At 69.6% G+C, this 13,441-nt stretch overlaps 10 protein-coding genes across 10 annotated transcripts; 5 read left to right on the forward strand and 5 right to left on the reverse strand.

The window, feature by feature from the left end:
- Positions 1–22: 22 nt before the first annotated feature.
- FA09DRAFT_338495 (hypothetical protein) lies at positions 23–812 on the reverse strand (the record flags this gene model as incomplete). Its single annotated transcript, XM_025744111.1, has 4 exons — positions 23–205; positions 265–381; positions 460–587; positions 644–812. The coding sequence occupies 4 exons, from the start codon at positions 810–812 to the stop codon at positions 23–25; spliced, it is 597 nt and encodes a 198-aa protein (XP_025598339.1).
- A 150-nt stretch (positions 813–962) lies between these two features.
- FA09DRAFT_329700 (Sybindin-like protein) lies at positions 963–1,969 on the forward strand. Its single transcript, XM_025742284.1, has 2 exons — positions 963–1,220; positions 1,553–1,969. Exons 1-2 carry the CDS (start codon positions 977–979, stop codon positions 1,726–1,728), a joined length of 420 nt encoding a protein of 139 aa, XP_025598340.1. The 5' UTR covers positions 963–976; the 3' UTR covers positions 1,729–1,969.
- A 474-nt stretch (positions 1,970–2,443) lies between these two features.
- FA09DRAFT_334179 (hypothetical protein) lies at positions 2,444–3,029 on the reverse strand (the record flags this gene model as incomplete). The annotated part of the gene is made up of 3 exons (XM_025743720.1): positions 2,444–2,506; positions 2,732–2,951; positions 3,001–3,029. 3 exons carry the CDS (start codon positions 3,027–3,029, stop codon positions 2,444–2,446), a joined length of 312 nt encoding a protein of 103 aa, XP_025598341.1.
- A 251-nt stretch (positions 3,030–3,280) lies between these two features.
- On the forward strand, positions 3,281–3,943 carry FA09DRAFT_297155 (UPF0220-domain-containing protein; the record flags this gene model as incomplete). Its single annotated transcript, XM_025740195.1, has 2 exons — positions 3,281–3,790; positions 3,854–3,943. 2 exons carry the CDS (start codon positions 3,281–3,283, stop codon positions 3,941–3,943), a joined length of 600 nt encoding a protein of 199 aa, XP_025598342.1.
- Positions 3,944–4,400: 457 nt separating this feature from the next.
- FA09DRAFT_297158 (putative PRE9-20S proteasome subunit Y13) lies at positions 4,401–5,634 on the reverse strand (the record flags this gene model as incomplete). The annotated part of the gene is made up of 4 exons (XM_025740196.1): positions 4,401–4,585; positions 4,638–4,889; positions 4,941–5,107; positions 5,426–5,634. The coding sequence occupies 4 exons, from the start codon at positions 5,632–5,634 to the stop codon at positions 4,401–4,403; spliced, it is 813 nt and encodes a 270-aa protein (XP_025598343.1).
- A 302-nt stretch (positions 5,635–5,936) lies between these two features.
- On the forward strand, positions 5,937–7,638 carry FA09DRAFT_329704 (ICMT-domain-containing protein). Its single transcript, XM_025742285.1, has 4 exons — positions 5,937–6,431; positions 6,747–6,866; positions 6,920–7,049; positions 7,104–7,638. Exons 1-4 carry the CDS (start codon positions 6,020–6,022, stop codon positions 7,318–7,320), a joined length of 879 nt encoding a protein of 292 aa, XP_025598344.1. The 5' UTR covers positions 5,937–6,019; the 3' UTR covers positions 7,321–7,638.
- FA09DRAFT_338501 (putative ubiquitin-conjugating enzyme E2) lies at positions 7,626–8,708 on the reverse strand (the record flags this gene model as incomplete). Its single annotated transcript, XM_025744112.1, has 6 exons — positions 7,626–7,657; positions 7,741–7,818; positions 7,875–8,022; positions 8,077–8,165; positions 8,284–8,379; positions 8,618–8,708. 6 exons carry the CDS (start codon positions 8,706–8,708, stop codon positions 7,626–7,628), a joined length of 534 nt encoding a protein of 177 aa, XP_025598345.1.
- Positions 8,709–9,052: 344 nt separating this feature from the next.
- On the forward strand, positions 9,053–10,951 carry FA09DRAFT_360363 (hypothetical protein; the record flags this gene model as incomplete). Its single annotated transcript, XM_025745224.1, has 3 exons — positions 9,053–9,637; positions 9,688–10,002; positions 10,062–10,951. 3 exons carry the CDS (start codon positions 9,053–9,055, stop codon positions 10,689–10,691), a joined length of 1,530 nt encoding a protein of 509 aa, XP_025598346.1. The 3' UTR covers positions 10,692–10,951.
- FA09DRAFT_348006 (hypothetical protein) lies at positions 10,911–12,757 on the forward strand (the record flags this gene model as incomplete). The annotated part of the gene is made up of 5 exons (XM_025744811.1): positions 10,911–11,195; positions 11,247–11,328; positions 11,381–11,738; positions 11,793–12,417; positions 12,482–12,757. 5 exons carry the CDS (start codon positions 10,911–10,913, stop codon positions 12,755–12,757), a joined length of 1,626 nt encoding a protein of 541 aa, XP_025598347.1.
- On the reverse strand, positions 12,481–13,441 carry FA09DRAFT_329706 (4'-phosphopantetheinyl transferase). Its single transcript, XM_025742286.1, has 3 exons — positions 13,361–13,441; positions 13,099–13,309; positions 12,481–13,047 (listed from the first exon to the last, which is right to left on the reverse strand). The coding sequence occupies exons 1-3, from the start codon at positions 13,368–13,370 to the stop codon at positions 12,813–12,815; spliced, it is 456 nt and encodes a 151-aa protein (XP_025598348.1). The 5' UTR covers positions 13,371–13,441; the 3' UTR covers positions 12,481–12,812.

Consider the following 13,441-nt stretch of genomic DNA (forward strand, 5'->3'; position numbering starts at 1 on the left):
CTCCGCTCACACATGTGCGTCCTCACTCGTCGCGCCAGGTGACGCTGCCGCGCGCCAGGCGCTCGAGAAGAATGTTGCGGCGGTGGTACGTGCCGCGCAGCGCCCGGTAGCGGCGCACAAAGTCGTCGGCCGCGGCGAGCTGCGGCGGCGTGGCGACGCCGTTCGTCGGCGTGCCGGTGCCGGGCGTGGCGCCGGGCGAGGCGTCCTGGGATGGACAGCGTGTGAGCTCAGCAGAAGGCGTGACGGCACAGGGGCCGCGCTCACGCTCGCAATGCCCAGCGGCAGGCCCTCGACGTAGGCCGAGGCCATGCGCTCCGAGTCGTCGTGCAGCTGCGCCACGGACTGCGCCAGCGAGGCGTGGAGCGAGGAGGGCGCGAAGCGCTGCGGGCGAGCGGGTGAGCCAGGACAGAGAGAGTGCTCACCGCGACGCAGCCATGCGTCGTGCTGCCAGCGACGCACCTTGTATGCCTCGCGCATGCCCGCCTCGCCGGCGGCCCACTCGCCCTCCAGTCGCCGGGCGCGCTCGTACAGCGCCGTCGTCTCCTCGCGCAGCGCCTCGAGCGGCGGTGCGAGGGCCAGGTTCTGCGCTGCAGACACAGCAGGTCAGCAGGGCACAGGAGGCTATGCGGAGCACCGCACGCACCAGCCTTGCTCTCGGCCTCGGCGCGCAGCGCGGCCTCGTCGGCGGCGAGCTGCTGCAGCGCGGGCAGCGAGCGGGCCCAGGCGAGAAAGGCGTCGTCGTTGGGGCTGCTGAGCAGGCTGTGCAGCTGCGCGCGCGAGAGGGCGGCGAGGTCGGGCGGCGCGGCCGACATGCTGCGGTGGTGGCGGGTGCGGCGGATGTGGAGCGAAGGCAAGAGCGACGGGCGACGTGGGGTGGAGCAGGCCGCTGCCAGCGCGCGGCGCACGGCGCAGACGCGAGGCGACGTCGCGCTCCGTGCGCCGCGCCTGTACCTTCTCGCCCACCACCACCTCCGCCATGTCGTCGCTCTGGATCATCAACAAGGCCGGCGGCCTCATCTACCAGGCCGACTACTTCGTGCCCGCCGCCGCCGCCGCGGGCGCGCCGCCGCTGAGTGCCAACGAGGCCCTCATCCTCGCCGGCACGCTGCACGGCATCCACGCCATCACCGCGCGCATCAACCCCACGCGCGCACGCGGCGAGGGCCTCGAGTGCCTGCGCGGCGACGGCTTCGAGCTGCACGTGCGCAGCACGCTCACCGGTGCGTCAGATGGCGCCTGCAGCGACGTGCGCAGGGGCGCAGAGGGCCAGCGAGGCAGCGCAGAGGCGAAGAGAGGGCCGGCGCGGAGAGGTGGTGAGAGCCATGGCAGTGCAGCGGGACAGTGGCGCATGACGGCGCAGCATGCGGCATGGCGCCACGCAGCTGCAGTATGGAGAGGACTGTCGCCGATGCAGCACCGCTCCGACCTTCAGCTCTCGATTCGGGAGCACAGGGCGGTGGGGAGTGCACAGCGCCTCGTAGTCTTCGTGCCGCACTCTTCTCCTTGCAGTCTCTGTGTCGCGCTCTGTGCCGCAGCTCACACCCGTACCCAGGCATCAAGCTGCTGCTCCTCGCCGCGCCGACGCTGCCCAACGCGCCCGCGCTGCTGCAGCAGGCGTACGAGGCGTACGCGGACCTCGTGATGAAGAATCCGTTCTACTCGCCCGAGATGCCCGTGCGCATCCCGCGCTTCGACGAGCGCGTGCGCCAGATCGTCGGCGGCAGCTAGACGACGCATGCGCAGCGAAGGCCGGCCTGCGCACAGACAAGGGCTTTGCATCGCCGGCGCCGCCAGCGCATGACCAGCAGCAGAACGCCAGGCCGGGACCATCCCCGCGCTGCTGCACCGGCCCGGCGCCTTCTGCCCGTACAGCGACGGCCCTGCCGTGCAGGCACATCCCCCTGCCACGTCTAGCCAGCACGAGCAGCCGAGCCGCCTGCCCACCTCTGGCTGCCGGCACCGACATCTGTATGGCCAGCGCGCGCTCTGCACGCTGCGCTCGAGCGCTGCTCGGCCACTCATATACCCGCAAGGACGTCGGCCCGGCGCCATCATACAATGCAACCTATGCTGAGCGAGACCGAGAGAAGGGCAGCTCAAAGCGGAAGTTGGGCTCTGCTCCGAGAGAGCGCAGAGTCACGCCTGCGCATAGGCCCCAGGGGTCTGAGACGACACAGTGGCTGAAAGCGTTGGCTCGCGCTCGCAGAGCGGTCCCGAATCGCTCTAGCGTCGCGCAGAGAGGAACGCTCGCAGCATGCGGTGCTGCGAGTGCCATGCCGAATGGCGCAGCCCGCACGCCGCCGCGTGCATTCCCTCGCTGCTGCACTCACTTGGGCTGCGCCGTCTGAGCGCCGAGCGCCCCGCGCCAGCCTCACGTCAGGCTCCACCTCATCCTCGCCGTGTCTAGTCTACACCTCGCATTACTATGATACAGCCCGTGCGATTACCATGAGCCCTTCTCGACGCCGTTCAGCTGGCCCTTGAGCGCCCGTAGCCGGAAGGCGTACTGCACGAGGCACAGATGTCAGCGTACGTGTCGCAAGGTCAGACCGGCCCTAGTCTGCCTAGCAGGGTGCACTGTCCCGCCTCTAGCAGCGCATGGCTGCACGTCAAAGCCCTCCAATGCCGCGCCGTGGACTGTGCTGTCGTCCGCTGCAGTGCCAGATCCCTGCCCAGCTCCACCGTCCCCGCTCTGGCCCTGCCCACCTCCCGCTTGGCCGCGCGCACTCACGCGGCAGAGGCCGAACTCGGTGATGATGCCGCGCCCACGGCCCGTCTCGATGCAGCGCTCCTTGACGCGGTCGGGGCGCGTCTTTGGCAGCAGCGCGTTGAGGCCGAGCTGCGCCTGGTGGCGCGTGCGGCTGGGCAGCGTCGTGTTGCGTGCGAGGTACTTGTAGGCGCGGCGCAGCAGCTCGGACGAGGCGACGGCCTGGCGCGTGGACATGTCGCGCCTGCCCTGGGTGTCAGTGCGGTCCGCGGCACCGTCGCCGTGCAGCTCACAGGACGCGGGCGTTTGGCCGAAGCGGCATGGCGGGCAGGTGCGATGGCAGGGTGAGGAAGATGGTGCGGCGAGACGGCGCGTGGGAAGGAATGGCGGCGCGCGATTTCAAGGTGTGCCGGACACTACAACACCGCTGTATTCGCGACTACAACTGGCGCGCGAGTGCGACCCCGCCGAGATGCGCCGTCTCCACTCGACTCGACTCCGCCTCCACGCCGTGCCAAGGGACGTGCCCCCCCGCCAGGGCGGCTCCCGCTCCCACCACCACCATCCTCCGCCATGTCGCTGCCGCGCCGCTCGTACGACCCGCGCCGCGTGTGCCTGCTGCCGCTGCCGCCGCTGCCCGCCTTCATCCGCACCAACAAGCGCACGCTCGGCATCTACCTCTCCGGCGCCGCCTTCGCCCTCGGCTGGTGGGTCTTCCTCGACGCCGTGCTGCTCAGCAGCATCTCGATGCGCGCGCCGCCCGAGGACGAGCCGTGGAGCCCGCCGGCGACGAGCATGGGCTTCAGCGACTGGCTGCCCGGCCTCTGCGCCACGCTCGGCATGATCGTCGTCAACCTCATCGACAAGCAGCTGCTCGGCGACGCCGGCGGCACGTTTGCCTTTGGCGGCGGCAGCGGCGGCGGCTGGGGCGAGGGCGGCGTGCAGTGGCGCGCGCGCATGTTCCTCTTCGTCGGCTTTGCCCTCCTCGCCGGCGGCCTCGCGGGCAGCTTCACGGTGCTCACCGTCAAGTACCTCGTGCCCGTGCTGCCGCCGGGGTACGAGTACTACGGCGTCGCCAACGTGGTGCGTGCGAGGCTCTGGATGCGCATCCGCGCTGTCGCTGATGCCCTTCTTCTTCTCCTCCAGGCGCAGAACGGCGCGCTCATGCTCAGCACCATCCTGCTCTGGATGAGCCAGAGCGCCGAGGGCGAGTACGAGTACCAGCTGCACATCTGAGGGCGGCGCCGCTCCACGGGCCGGGCCGGGTCAGGAGGGAATGCGAATGAGTCACTGGTGTACGAGGGCGTCCGTGCGCGCTCTGCGTGAGGCTTGCTTTGTGCGCACGACGAGCGCGATACGTGGCCGAGCAGCCCTGTCGGCCGGACGCGAGGTCCGCAGCGAGCCACAGACCTTCTGGGTTCCTCACGAGACGCGACTGTGTCCGTGCAAGAGCCAGACTCGTGACACAGCACTCAGACTTGCGGCCGCTGCTCAGCAGCGCACGCAATCGCATGCTCTGCTTTGGCCGCCTGCATCGGCTCCGGCACGCGCAGCCGCCGCGGCACGAGATGGACCCATTCAGCTGATCCGGAGCACACATCTCTGGCCCGGGCGCCCCTCGCGACCGCCAGCGCGCTCTGTGCCAGAGCTTCGCAAGCTGCGCTGCGTATCGAGCATTTACTGCAATGGCGCCCTATGCATCCACGGCCATCGCGTCGCCCGCACCGCCGCTCGAGGCGCCCACGTTCGACGTCGCGCCCTCGCCCTCCTCCTTCTTGCCCAGGCCATTCCGGCGGATCAGCCGCTCGATGTCCTGCGGCTTGAAGATGGACAGGCGCGTCTCGCCCGCCGGTGTGAGCGTGAGTGTTGCAAACTCGACTGCAGGGCATGCGTCAGCACCGTGCGGCGTCGTCTCTCTCGCGCGACGCACCCTTCTCGGCGTCGAGGCTCGTGGCGTCGAGCGTCTTGCCGAGCGTCTTGATGGCCAGGTCCATGGCCTCCTGCACACCGATGTCCTCCTTGTAGTCCTGCTTGAGCAGGCTCGTCGCCGTGCCGCTGTTGGCGCCGACGCACGTGGCCTTCCAGCCGGCGTAGTTGCCCGACGGGTCAGAGTGGTAGAGCTGAAAGCCGTGGTGTGCGTCGTGCCCAGCGTACAGCAGCGACACGCCGAATGGCCGCAGGCCTGGCGTGCGGGGTCAGCGATGCGCAGGACAGGCTGCTGCGCAGCACGCACCGCCGTACTGCGTATAGCCCTGCTTGAGGTCGCAGAGCCGCTGCGCCAGCTGCTCCACGGGCATCTCCTCGTCGTACGAGAGCAGGTGCCGCTGGGCGGCGTTGCGTGCGTAGTTGATGAGCGAGTTGGCGTCGGCCGTCAGGCCCGCGACGCCAGTGAGGATGTTGCTGCAGCGCGGTGTCAGCAAACGGCGTGTTGCACTGCAACGTGGAGCTGGCGGGCCTGCAGCGGCGGCGACTGTGCGCCAGAAGTGCGAGCCGGCAGGTCGCTGGCAACGGCAGCGCTGGCTTTGAGCCAGGAGCAGCATGGCCACTACAGCTGAACACGCTGCGCAGCGCATGCCCTTCACCTGCGGCAGCAGCCAGCTCGCCTGCTGCTGAGCCGCTGCGGATGCTCTGCCCCTGCCGTCCTCTCGCTGCCAACCCTGCGGCCTGCCATCCGCATCGACGCCGCACCTCCACACCGCGGGCCCACACCAGACGCACCCGCTGAGCGCGTAGATCTTCTCCGAGCTCGTGTCCTGCTCGAGCAGCTTGCTGGTGACGCGGCGCTCGGCGGCGAGCACGACGGCGTCCTTTGCGAGGATGCCGAGCACGGTGCCGGCGTGCGCGATGGCCTCCATGGCGTACTCGACCTGGTAGAGGCGCCCCTCGGGCGAGAAGGTTGTGGTGCGCGAGTCGTAGCGGCGCGACATGGTGCAGGTGTGATGCGGGTGGGACGGAGGGAGAAGCAAGCGCAGTCGAGGCAAGGATGGAGCTCAGGCAGCGAAGCATCACGCACGGCGCACGGGCGGCGCAGGCGGCGCTGCAGGTGATCGGTGCTGCTCCCACGCGCGAGTACAAGCTGCGCAATACAACTGGACGTCCCGCAGTTGTAGTCCCCAGCCAACGCCTGTCCCGAGTCCCGCGCCCCAGAAAGCTCTTGTCCTCGAGCTCGCGCTGGTCCGAGCGGCGCCCCGTTCATGCGCGCCGCGTTCATCGCTCTCCCTTGTCCTCGCACCACCACACTGCCGTGCTGCTCCTCGGCTTCGCGCTTCTTGTTCCCGCCTGGCGCCCGCGCAGCGCATAAGAAGCGGCGCCATGCAGCGCGGCGACCCCGCCATCTCCTCGCCGCTGCCCGCCTCGCCCGCCTCGCCCTTCCCGCCGCGTCCCTCTGCCAGCATGACCGCCGCGCCCGCGCCCTCGCCGCTGCGTGCGCTGCTGCACCCCACGCGCACCTCGTCCATCCCCGCACACCTGGCGCCGTCGTGCTTCCGCATCGTGCTCCTCGCCGCGGCGCTCGGCGCGCTGGCCGGCGTGGCGCTGCCGCACGCGCTGGCCCTCTTCGCGCCATCGACGCTGGCACGCGCCGTGCTGGTCCTGCCCAGGGGTGCGAGCGCAGCGACGATGTGGCCGCCGCAGCTGGCCATGTATCTGGCCGCCTGGGCCATCTTCCACCTCCTCGAGTTTGAGATCACCGCCGGCTGGAACGGCACGCGCCTGATGGAGGACTGTGAGTGCACGCGGCCAGAACGCTCGCATCGGGGCCAGGAAGCGGATGCCGCAGCGGCAGAACAGGACAGCATTGCGCACCGGTAGAGGCGGAGTATCTCGCGGGTGGTGAAGCTGCTGGAGCAAGCGTGAAGTGTTGGAAGAGGGCGACACACATGCAGGAGCCGCGAGCGTGCGTGCCGCTGCATGTGTGTAACACCTCCCGGGCGCCGGCAGCGCTCTGCAACAGTCAGAGAGCCATGGAGGCCGCGCATCCCAGCGCTCAGGCCCACTTGTTCGCATGCTCAAAGCATCTGACGCTGCTCCTCGCCCCCAGCGTTCCTGCTGCAGAATGGCATCGGCTACCACCTGGCGCACCTCTTCGGGCTCTTCGAGTTTGCCGTTTCTGCGTATTTCTACCCCTCCCTCGCGCATGTCGGCTGGTGGAGCTACCTCGGTGCGTGCGTCTCTGCCTGGACGCCAGGGTGCATGCTGACGCGGCACACGCAGGCCTGGCGGTGATGCTCTTTGGCCAGGCGATGCGCAGCCTGGCAATGGTGCATGCGTCGAGCAACTTCTCGCACGAGGTGGCGCACGCCAAGCGCAACGACCACCAGCTCGTCACGTCGGGCGTGTATGCGTGCGTCGCTGCTTCCCCCTCTGCTGCCTGGCCCCACGCTCACCCGTCGTGCAGCTACGTGCGGCATCCCTCCTACGTCGGCTTCTTCTACTGGGCGCTCGGCACGCAGCTGCTGCTCGGCAACCCGCTCGCCGCGAGCATCTTCGTCGTCGTGCTCTGGCGCTTCTTTGCGCACCGCATCGTCGGCGAGGAGGCGAGCCTGCGCAAGTTCTTCCCCGACTACGACGCGTACAGGGAGCGCGTGGGCAGCGGCCTGCCCTTCATTCGCTAGCTGAGGAATGCATCGTCTAGTGGGTCCGCACAGGCATGCTGCACCGCGAGTGCCATGCGTAGCGCAGCCTGCCGACGCAGTCCCGCTGCTCCAGTCTCACTCACGATGCCGAGACGCTTGTTCTATCACATCGTTGCCGGCCTCTCCCTTCATGTGTGGCCTCAGCCTCCTCCGAAGGCCGGTGACGAGGCCTGTCCCCACCTCCCGACCTCGCCACGGGTATCTCGCCCTCTCCAGCGCGCGCTCCTCTGCGCTTCCGCCGCAGCGCGCCTCCTACGCCCGGCCTATGGCGGAGCTGCGCGGCCCTACTTCGTCACGCGGTCGTAGCTGATGTTCTCTGTCGAGAGCACAGCTCGATCAGCCATCTGCGCGCCGGCTGGGCGGCTCCGAGAGCCTTGCACCGAGACGGCTGGCACTCACTGACGCTGCCGCCGGCCAGCGACGTCTTGACGTTGCGCGTGAACGCCGCTCGATCCCTCCGCAGGTCCTCGGCCGCCTCTGTTGGCGCGAGACAGCGTCAGCTTCCCCTCCTCGGTGTCTCTCGCGCCACGCACCCTTGTTCAGCGGGTCGTCGGCGTTGGGCTCGAGGAAGAGGTACTGCAGGCCGACCATGACGGAGTTGAGGTTGAGCACGGGCTTCCAGTCCTCGCGCAGGATGTTGAGGCACACGTTGCCCTCGAGATCGACATTGGGATGGTAGATCTGGCACGAGCCACGTCAGCCTTGCCGTGGCGCGAGACGAGCGGGAGAGCGCACCTTCTGAAGGCACTTGACCTTCGGCGGGTCGTGCGGGTAGTTGTTGTTGATGGCAAAGGAGAAGTTGAAGGCGCCCGCCTTGTACATGCCTGCAGCGAGCGATAGGGCAAGCGGTGCGTCAGTTCCGTGAGGCGCTGGAGGAGCGAGTGGACGCCGTACGCCCGGAGCGTGTGGCTCTTGCAAGTCGAGCACTCGCAGCGCACTCACCCTCGTCGGGCTCGATGGTGAGCGTGAAGTTGAGCACGTCTGCCGGGTCCGGGAAGTTGGTCTTCATCGTGCTGGGCAGCTCCAGCTCCGTCAGGTCTGCGCGAGGACGATGCAGCAGGCGTCAGAGGGGCCAAGGGAGATGCGTGGCGAGCGCCGAGCTCGCAGTGAGCGGGCCTCGGTCATGCTCGGCGCCGTGCTGGCCTCAGCTGCCCTCTAGCAGCGGCGGCGCCACTGCGCTCCTGCGGCTGCGCATGCTCGCTGCGCTGCCGCTGCACCGCCTGCAGCGCCCACTCGTGCCTGCCCCTCCATCTCTCTCCCTCCACGCGCCACGCACCCTTCTGCACGCGCAGCTGTGCCGGGCTCGTCTTTGGCTTGCGCTTGCGTGCGCTCTCCTCGTCCTTCTTGAGCGACCAGATCTTGATCATCGCGGCTGGCGGCGGGCGGTGCGAGGCGTGCTGTGCCAGCAGATGAGAGAGGAGCGGCGCGACGAGCGGCGCACGAGAGGCGGCGCTGGTGCAGTGCCGAGCGCGTGAGACAGAGACTCGGAAGGAGTGGTGCTGCTGCGGCGAGTGGGCGTGAGAGTGCCGAGGTCGGGTGCGGTGGTGGTGGTGAAGCAAGCGCTCGTCGTGTGATGTGCCGCGCCGCTGGCGCATAAGCATATAAGCATCGCCCCGCCGCCGCCGCCTCGCACGCCGCGCGCACGGCCGCCGCCTCTGCTGCCCTCCACCAGCAGCACCATCACCACCACACGCAGCGCGCCGCGCCCGCCATGCCGCCGACGCCCTTTGCGCCGTCGCACACGACGCCCTTCAAGTCCACGCTCAGCACCGCCATGCACGGCCGCCGTGCCGCGCCGCCGCCCGCCGCGTCGGCCAGCTGGCCGCCCTCCGCCGCGTCGCTCCTCGGCGCCCTCGATGCGCGCCACTGGCGCTTCCTCGCCGAGGGCGGCGCCAACCTGCTCGTCGCCTACGACGGGCCCGCGCCGTCGCCCTGGCGCGGCCCGCACGGCCAGCGCCTGGCACTGCGCCTCACGAAGCGCAGCCGCGCACTGCACGGCGCCTCGGGCTCCACGACGCACGCGCCCGTCGATGCGACGGCCTGGCGCGAGCAGGTCGTCGCGCCGCTGCTGGGCGAGGACGTGGCGAGTGCGCTGCCGGCGACAGTCTGCTTGCCACTGGCGTTGCCCGCGGCTCAGGCTTTCGTCGAGCAGCTGGCGGCGCGCATCGAGATGCACCGCCCGGCCGCGCGGCGCCGGCAGGACGGCATCGACACGCACGCCGCACAGCTGTGGGCCGTCGAGGACCTCAGTGCGCCCGATGCGCAGGGCCGCGACGTGCTGCTGATGGAGATCAAGGTGTGTCGGCGTGGTCCTCGTGGGTCGCTAAGGGCTCACATCGCACACAGCCCAAGTGGGGCTTCCTGCCCGCGGCGACGCACCTCGACGGCACGAGTGCGCCGCACAAGCGCAGCACGTCGCGCTACCGCATGCACCGCGTGCTCAAGGCACAGCAGGCCGGCGTGACTGTCGGCCGCGAGCAGTGGGAGCAGACGTACGACCCGCTGCAGCTGTATGCCGACGATGAGTGCAGCAGGGAGCAGGCGGTGCAGGCGCTCACACGCGAGTGGAGGTGGGGCGAGTGGCCGGCGGACGGGGCCAGGGGCAAGAAGAGCAACAACCTCAAGCTGTTCCTCAAGGGCAAGGAGGTCGACACGGCAGATGTGCGTAGTATTCCCGGGCCTCTCGTCCTCTCCCGCTGACGGACGCTGGCTTGTGCCAGACACAGGAGCTCGAGTCGTGGCGTGGCCATCTCTCGTCAACCGCCTCTGTCGATCTGGACAGCCTCGAATCGCTCACCGGCGCCATGCTCTCTGTTCTGCGGCCGGCTCTCTCCTCCGACAGCCAGCTGGCTACGGCGCTGCAGCGTCTGGCGCAGCTGCAGCGCCGCCTCGACGCTCTCGACGTCGAAGGCCTGGCGGCGCGCTGGCGCAGCGAGACGGGCTGTGCCTTTGGCTCCTGCTCCGGCGCCGACGGCACCACAAGCGAAGAGGCGAGCGTCTTGCTTGCGCCGCCCACGCTCGAGGAGTATGCAGCGGTGGTGCAGCTCTTCCTGGCGCACGAACAGCGCCTCGGCCGCGACTCCGACGAGCAGGCGGTGCGCCAGACGCAGGCGCAGCTTGCGGCGTGCCCGCTGCGCCAGGCCACGCTCGCCTTTCTGCTCAGCGCCACGTTCAAGGACTGCAGCATCATGCTGCGCTGCCTGCCTGGGCAGGAGACGGACACAGCGTGGCGCCTCGAGGTGCGCCTCATCGACCTCGACCCGAAGCCGCTGGCGAGGCTGGCGCACTACGAGGCGCTGGACCGCGAGATAGTCGAGTGCTTCGCCACGTGGTGCGAGGCGCAGAAATGAAGGTGTTGCGCGTAGCGGTGCGCTCGATGCTCTGGAGAGAAAGAGGTGGCTGCGTGGTTGCGCTAGCTCTAGACGGCTAGACGAGTGCGGGGAAGGGGTCCGCTGCTTAGTCAGCATGGCGCCCGGCGTGGCTTGGCTTGGCGCGCCCCGGCAGGCCTCGCCTCCACCTCGGCACGCGGCCGGCCGCCGCTGCCGCTTGCCTTCACGCTCCCACACCCGATGTACCTGCACACGCTGCCCACGACGGGCGCCCTCTCCTTCGGCGACGCGCTCGTCGCGCCGCCCGGCAGCGGCCTCGGCCGCGAGCTGGCGCGCGCCACGGAGCTGCGTGCCGCGCTGCGCGCCGTGCTCAAGGAGCGCAAGCACGGCGACGACGGCGAGCGCGGCGACTGGCTCAGCGTCGTCAAGGTGCGTGTGCCGACGTGGAGGGAGGCGCCGAGGGGTGTGTGCGGCTATTTTGAGGCGCGGCGAGAGCCCAACATGGCCGCTTGGAAGAGCAGCCATGTAGACACCAGCGACCCGCCTCTCGTCAGCTGCCACTGACTTCGACGCCAGGCCGTCGACGACTACCTGCCGTACCTGTTCAGCATCTTCAACTGCGTGCAGACAGACGACCTGCTCGTGCAGTCCGAGCCAGGTGAGTGGGGCAAGCCCGCGCACCAGGCATGAACTGAGCATGCACTGCGCAGAGTTCACCTGGCGCAGCACGCTCTCGTCGTCGTTCCTGCGCGAGCCGCCGCGCATCACGCTGCGCGGCCTGCACTTTGAGCTGTGCTCCGTGCTGCTCCTCAGCGCCACGGCGCTTTCCAACCTCGCCGTCGCGACGGTGGCCTCGCTCGGCGCCTACGAGCGCGACGTCTCGCTCTCCGCCGACGCGCGCAAGGCGCACGACGACCGCCTGCGCCTGGCCGCCGACCGCCTCTGCAAGGCCGCGGGCATCTTCGAGTATCTCTCGCTCTCCCTCATCCCGCAGTGGGAGGCGACGGCGGGCAGGATACCGGGACGCGCGCCCGACGTGACGCGCGAGGTGACCATGGCGCTGAGCAAGTGAGTGTGCAGATGGCAAGCAGGCTGGGCGGTGCTGAATGTAGCTGGCGCCAGACTGGCACTGGCAGACGCAGAGACGCTGGCCATCCGCAAGCTCCTCTCGCCCTTTCTCTCGCGCGCCACCGACACGATCACGCCGGGCCCGCCGCTGCCCAAGACGCATCCTTCGGCCTCGCTGCTGGCCAAGCTGACGCTCAACGTATCGACGCTGTACGCCGGTGCCCACGCGCTCGCGCAGACGGCCGGCAAGAAGGCCAGCAGCAGAGCAAGCGGCGCAGGCGACTTGGTCGATGCTGCACTCTCGCCTGCCGGGCCGTCGAAGCGCGTCGGCGGGGCGACGGAGAAGATGCTGGACCGCCTGAAGGACTCGACGTCGTCGAGCGACGGCGACATTGCCTCTGGTCTGCTGCGCTACCTCTCAACGAGTCGCGACCTGGCCCGCGCACGGGCGCACAAGTGGCTCGGCATCGACGCCGGCGAGGCGGGCCGCTACGGCGATGCGATTGCGCTGCTAGGCATGAGCAGGGAGACGCTCGACGAGCTGGGCGGCGGCGGTGCTCGCAAGACACTGAAGGAGCGGGGCAACCGCGAGAACAAGAGCACTCTGCTGGCGAGTCGGGAAGAGGAGTTGCAGGTGGTGGAGCACTGGCTCAAGTCGTACACGAAGCTCAACGACACGGTGAGCAGGCGTGGTGCCTCGATGTAGACCTTCATTGCTGATGCCTTGTCTGGTGGCTTGACAGGTCGGCTTCCAGCCCCTCACCAAGGCGTCGGACATGCAGTCGCGCATCCCCGCCGGGCGCGCAGCGCTGGCAGCACGGCGCTTCGAGCCGCCCGAGCCGGCGTTTGGGCCGGGCAGCGTCGGCTATGTCTCGGAGGGCATGCGGCGGCTGGGCGTCGCCGATGCTGCCGATGGCGTGGCCGGGAGCGAGGCACTGCCTGCGGATGTCGCCGGCGTGCTGCGGCCAGAGGCCAAAAGCCAGCGGCAGGACTACGCCGGTGCGGGCGCGTACTACTAGAGCGATGCCCACGGCGCTGCGTCTTGTGTGTGTGTGCCGTGCGCGTGTCGGCCCATCAGGCGCCGGGCTGCTCGAGGTGCACCATGGCGATGACTAGACCGGCGTCGTGCGAGAGCGAGACGTGCCAGCGCAGGCCGGGCGGCAGAAACTGGCCCAGCGCGCCGCGGGTGCCACTGGCGCTGAGGCTCAGGCGCGGCCGTCCGCTCGACGCCGAGCGCAGCATGAGGTCGTGCCACGAGATCTGGAACGGCGGCGAGAGGGCCTTGTATGCCGCCTCCTTTGCGGCCCAGCTGTGCGGCGTGCGTCAGTGGAAGCTGACGACGTGGACACAGGCAGCGCACCGGCAGGCGAGCCAGCGCACGCGGTCGTGCCTGGCTTCGAGGCGCTGCCAGTCGGCCAGCTCCTCGTCGCAGAGGATGCGCCGCGCCAGCCGCTCGCTGCGGCCGAGGCGGGCGTGCGGCGACGAGACGGCCGCCGAGGCACGCGAGCGGGCGAGCAGCGAGGCAAAGCGCGTGAGGCTGAGCAGGTCGACGCCGGTGCCGTAGAGGCACGCTGCGGGCAGAGGTGAGCGAAGCGCAGGCAGAGCAGGGGCAAGAGACGCACCGCCGCCCATCGTCCTGCCGACTGGTGCTCAAGTCCCGGCTGTGTGCTGTGCGCCCTGTCCGACCTCAACTGCAACGCCGT

This window comes from Tilletiopsis washingtonensis (assembly GCF_003144115.1).
Source record: "Tilletiopsis washingtonensis strain MCA 4186 unplaced genomic scaffold FA09scaffold_10, whole genome shotgun sequence".
Taxonomy (NCBI): domain Eukaryota; kingdom Fungi; phylum Basidiomycota; class Exobasidiomycetes; order Entylomatales; genus Tilletiopsis; species Tilletiopsis washingtonensis.

Coding starts and splice junctions, on each gene's coding strand:
- FA09DRAFT_329700 (XM_025742284.1), top strand. CDS start 977: ATGTCGTCGCTCTGGATCATCAACAAGGCCGGCGGCCTCATCTACCAG. Junction 1,221..1,552: donor CGTGCGCAGCACGCTCACCG/GTGCGTCAGATG, acceptor ACCCGTACCCAG/GCATCAAGCTGCTGCTCCTC.
- FA09DRAFT_329704 (XM_025742285.1), top strand. CDS start 6,020: ATGCAGCGCGGCGACCCCGCCATCTCCTCGCCGCTGCCCGCCTCGCCC. Junction 6,432..6,746: donor CACGCGCCTGATGGAGGACT/GTGAGTGCACGC, acceptor CCTCGCCCCCAG/CGTTCCTGCTGCAGAATGGC. Junction 7,050..7,103: donor GTCACGTCGGGCGTGTATGC/GTGCGTCGCTGC, acceptor CCCGTCGTGCAG/CTACGTGCGGCATCCCTCCT.
- FA09DRAFT_329706 (XM_025742286.1), bottom strand. Junction 13,048..13,098: donor GTGCGCTGGCTCGCCTGCCG/GTGCGCTGCCTG, acceptor CACGCCGCACAG/CTGGGCCGCAAAGGAGGCGG.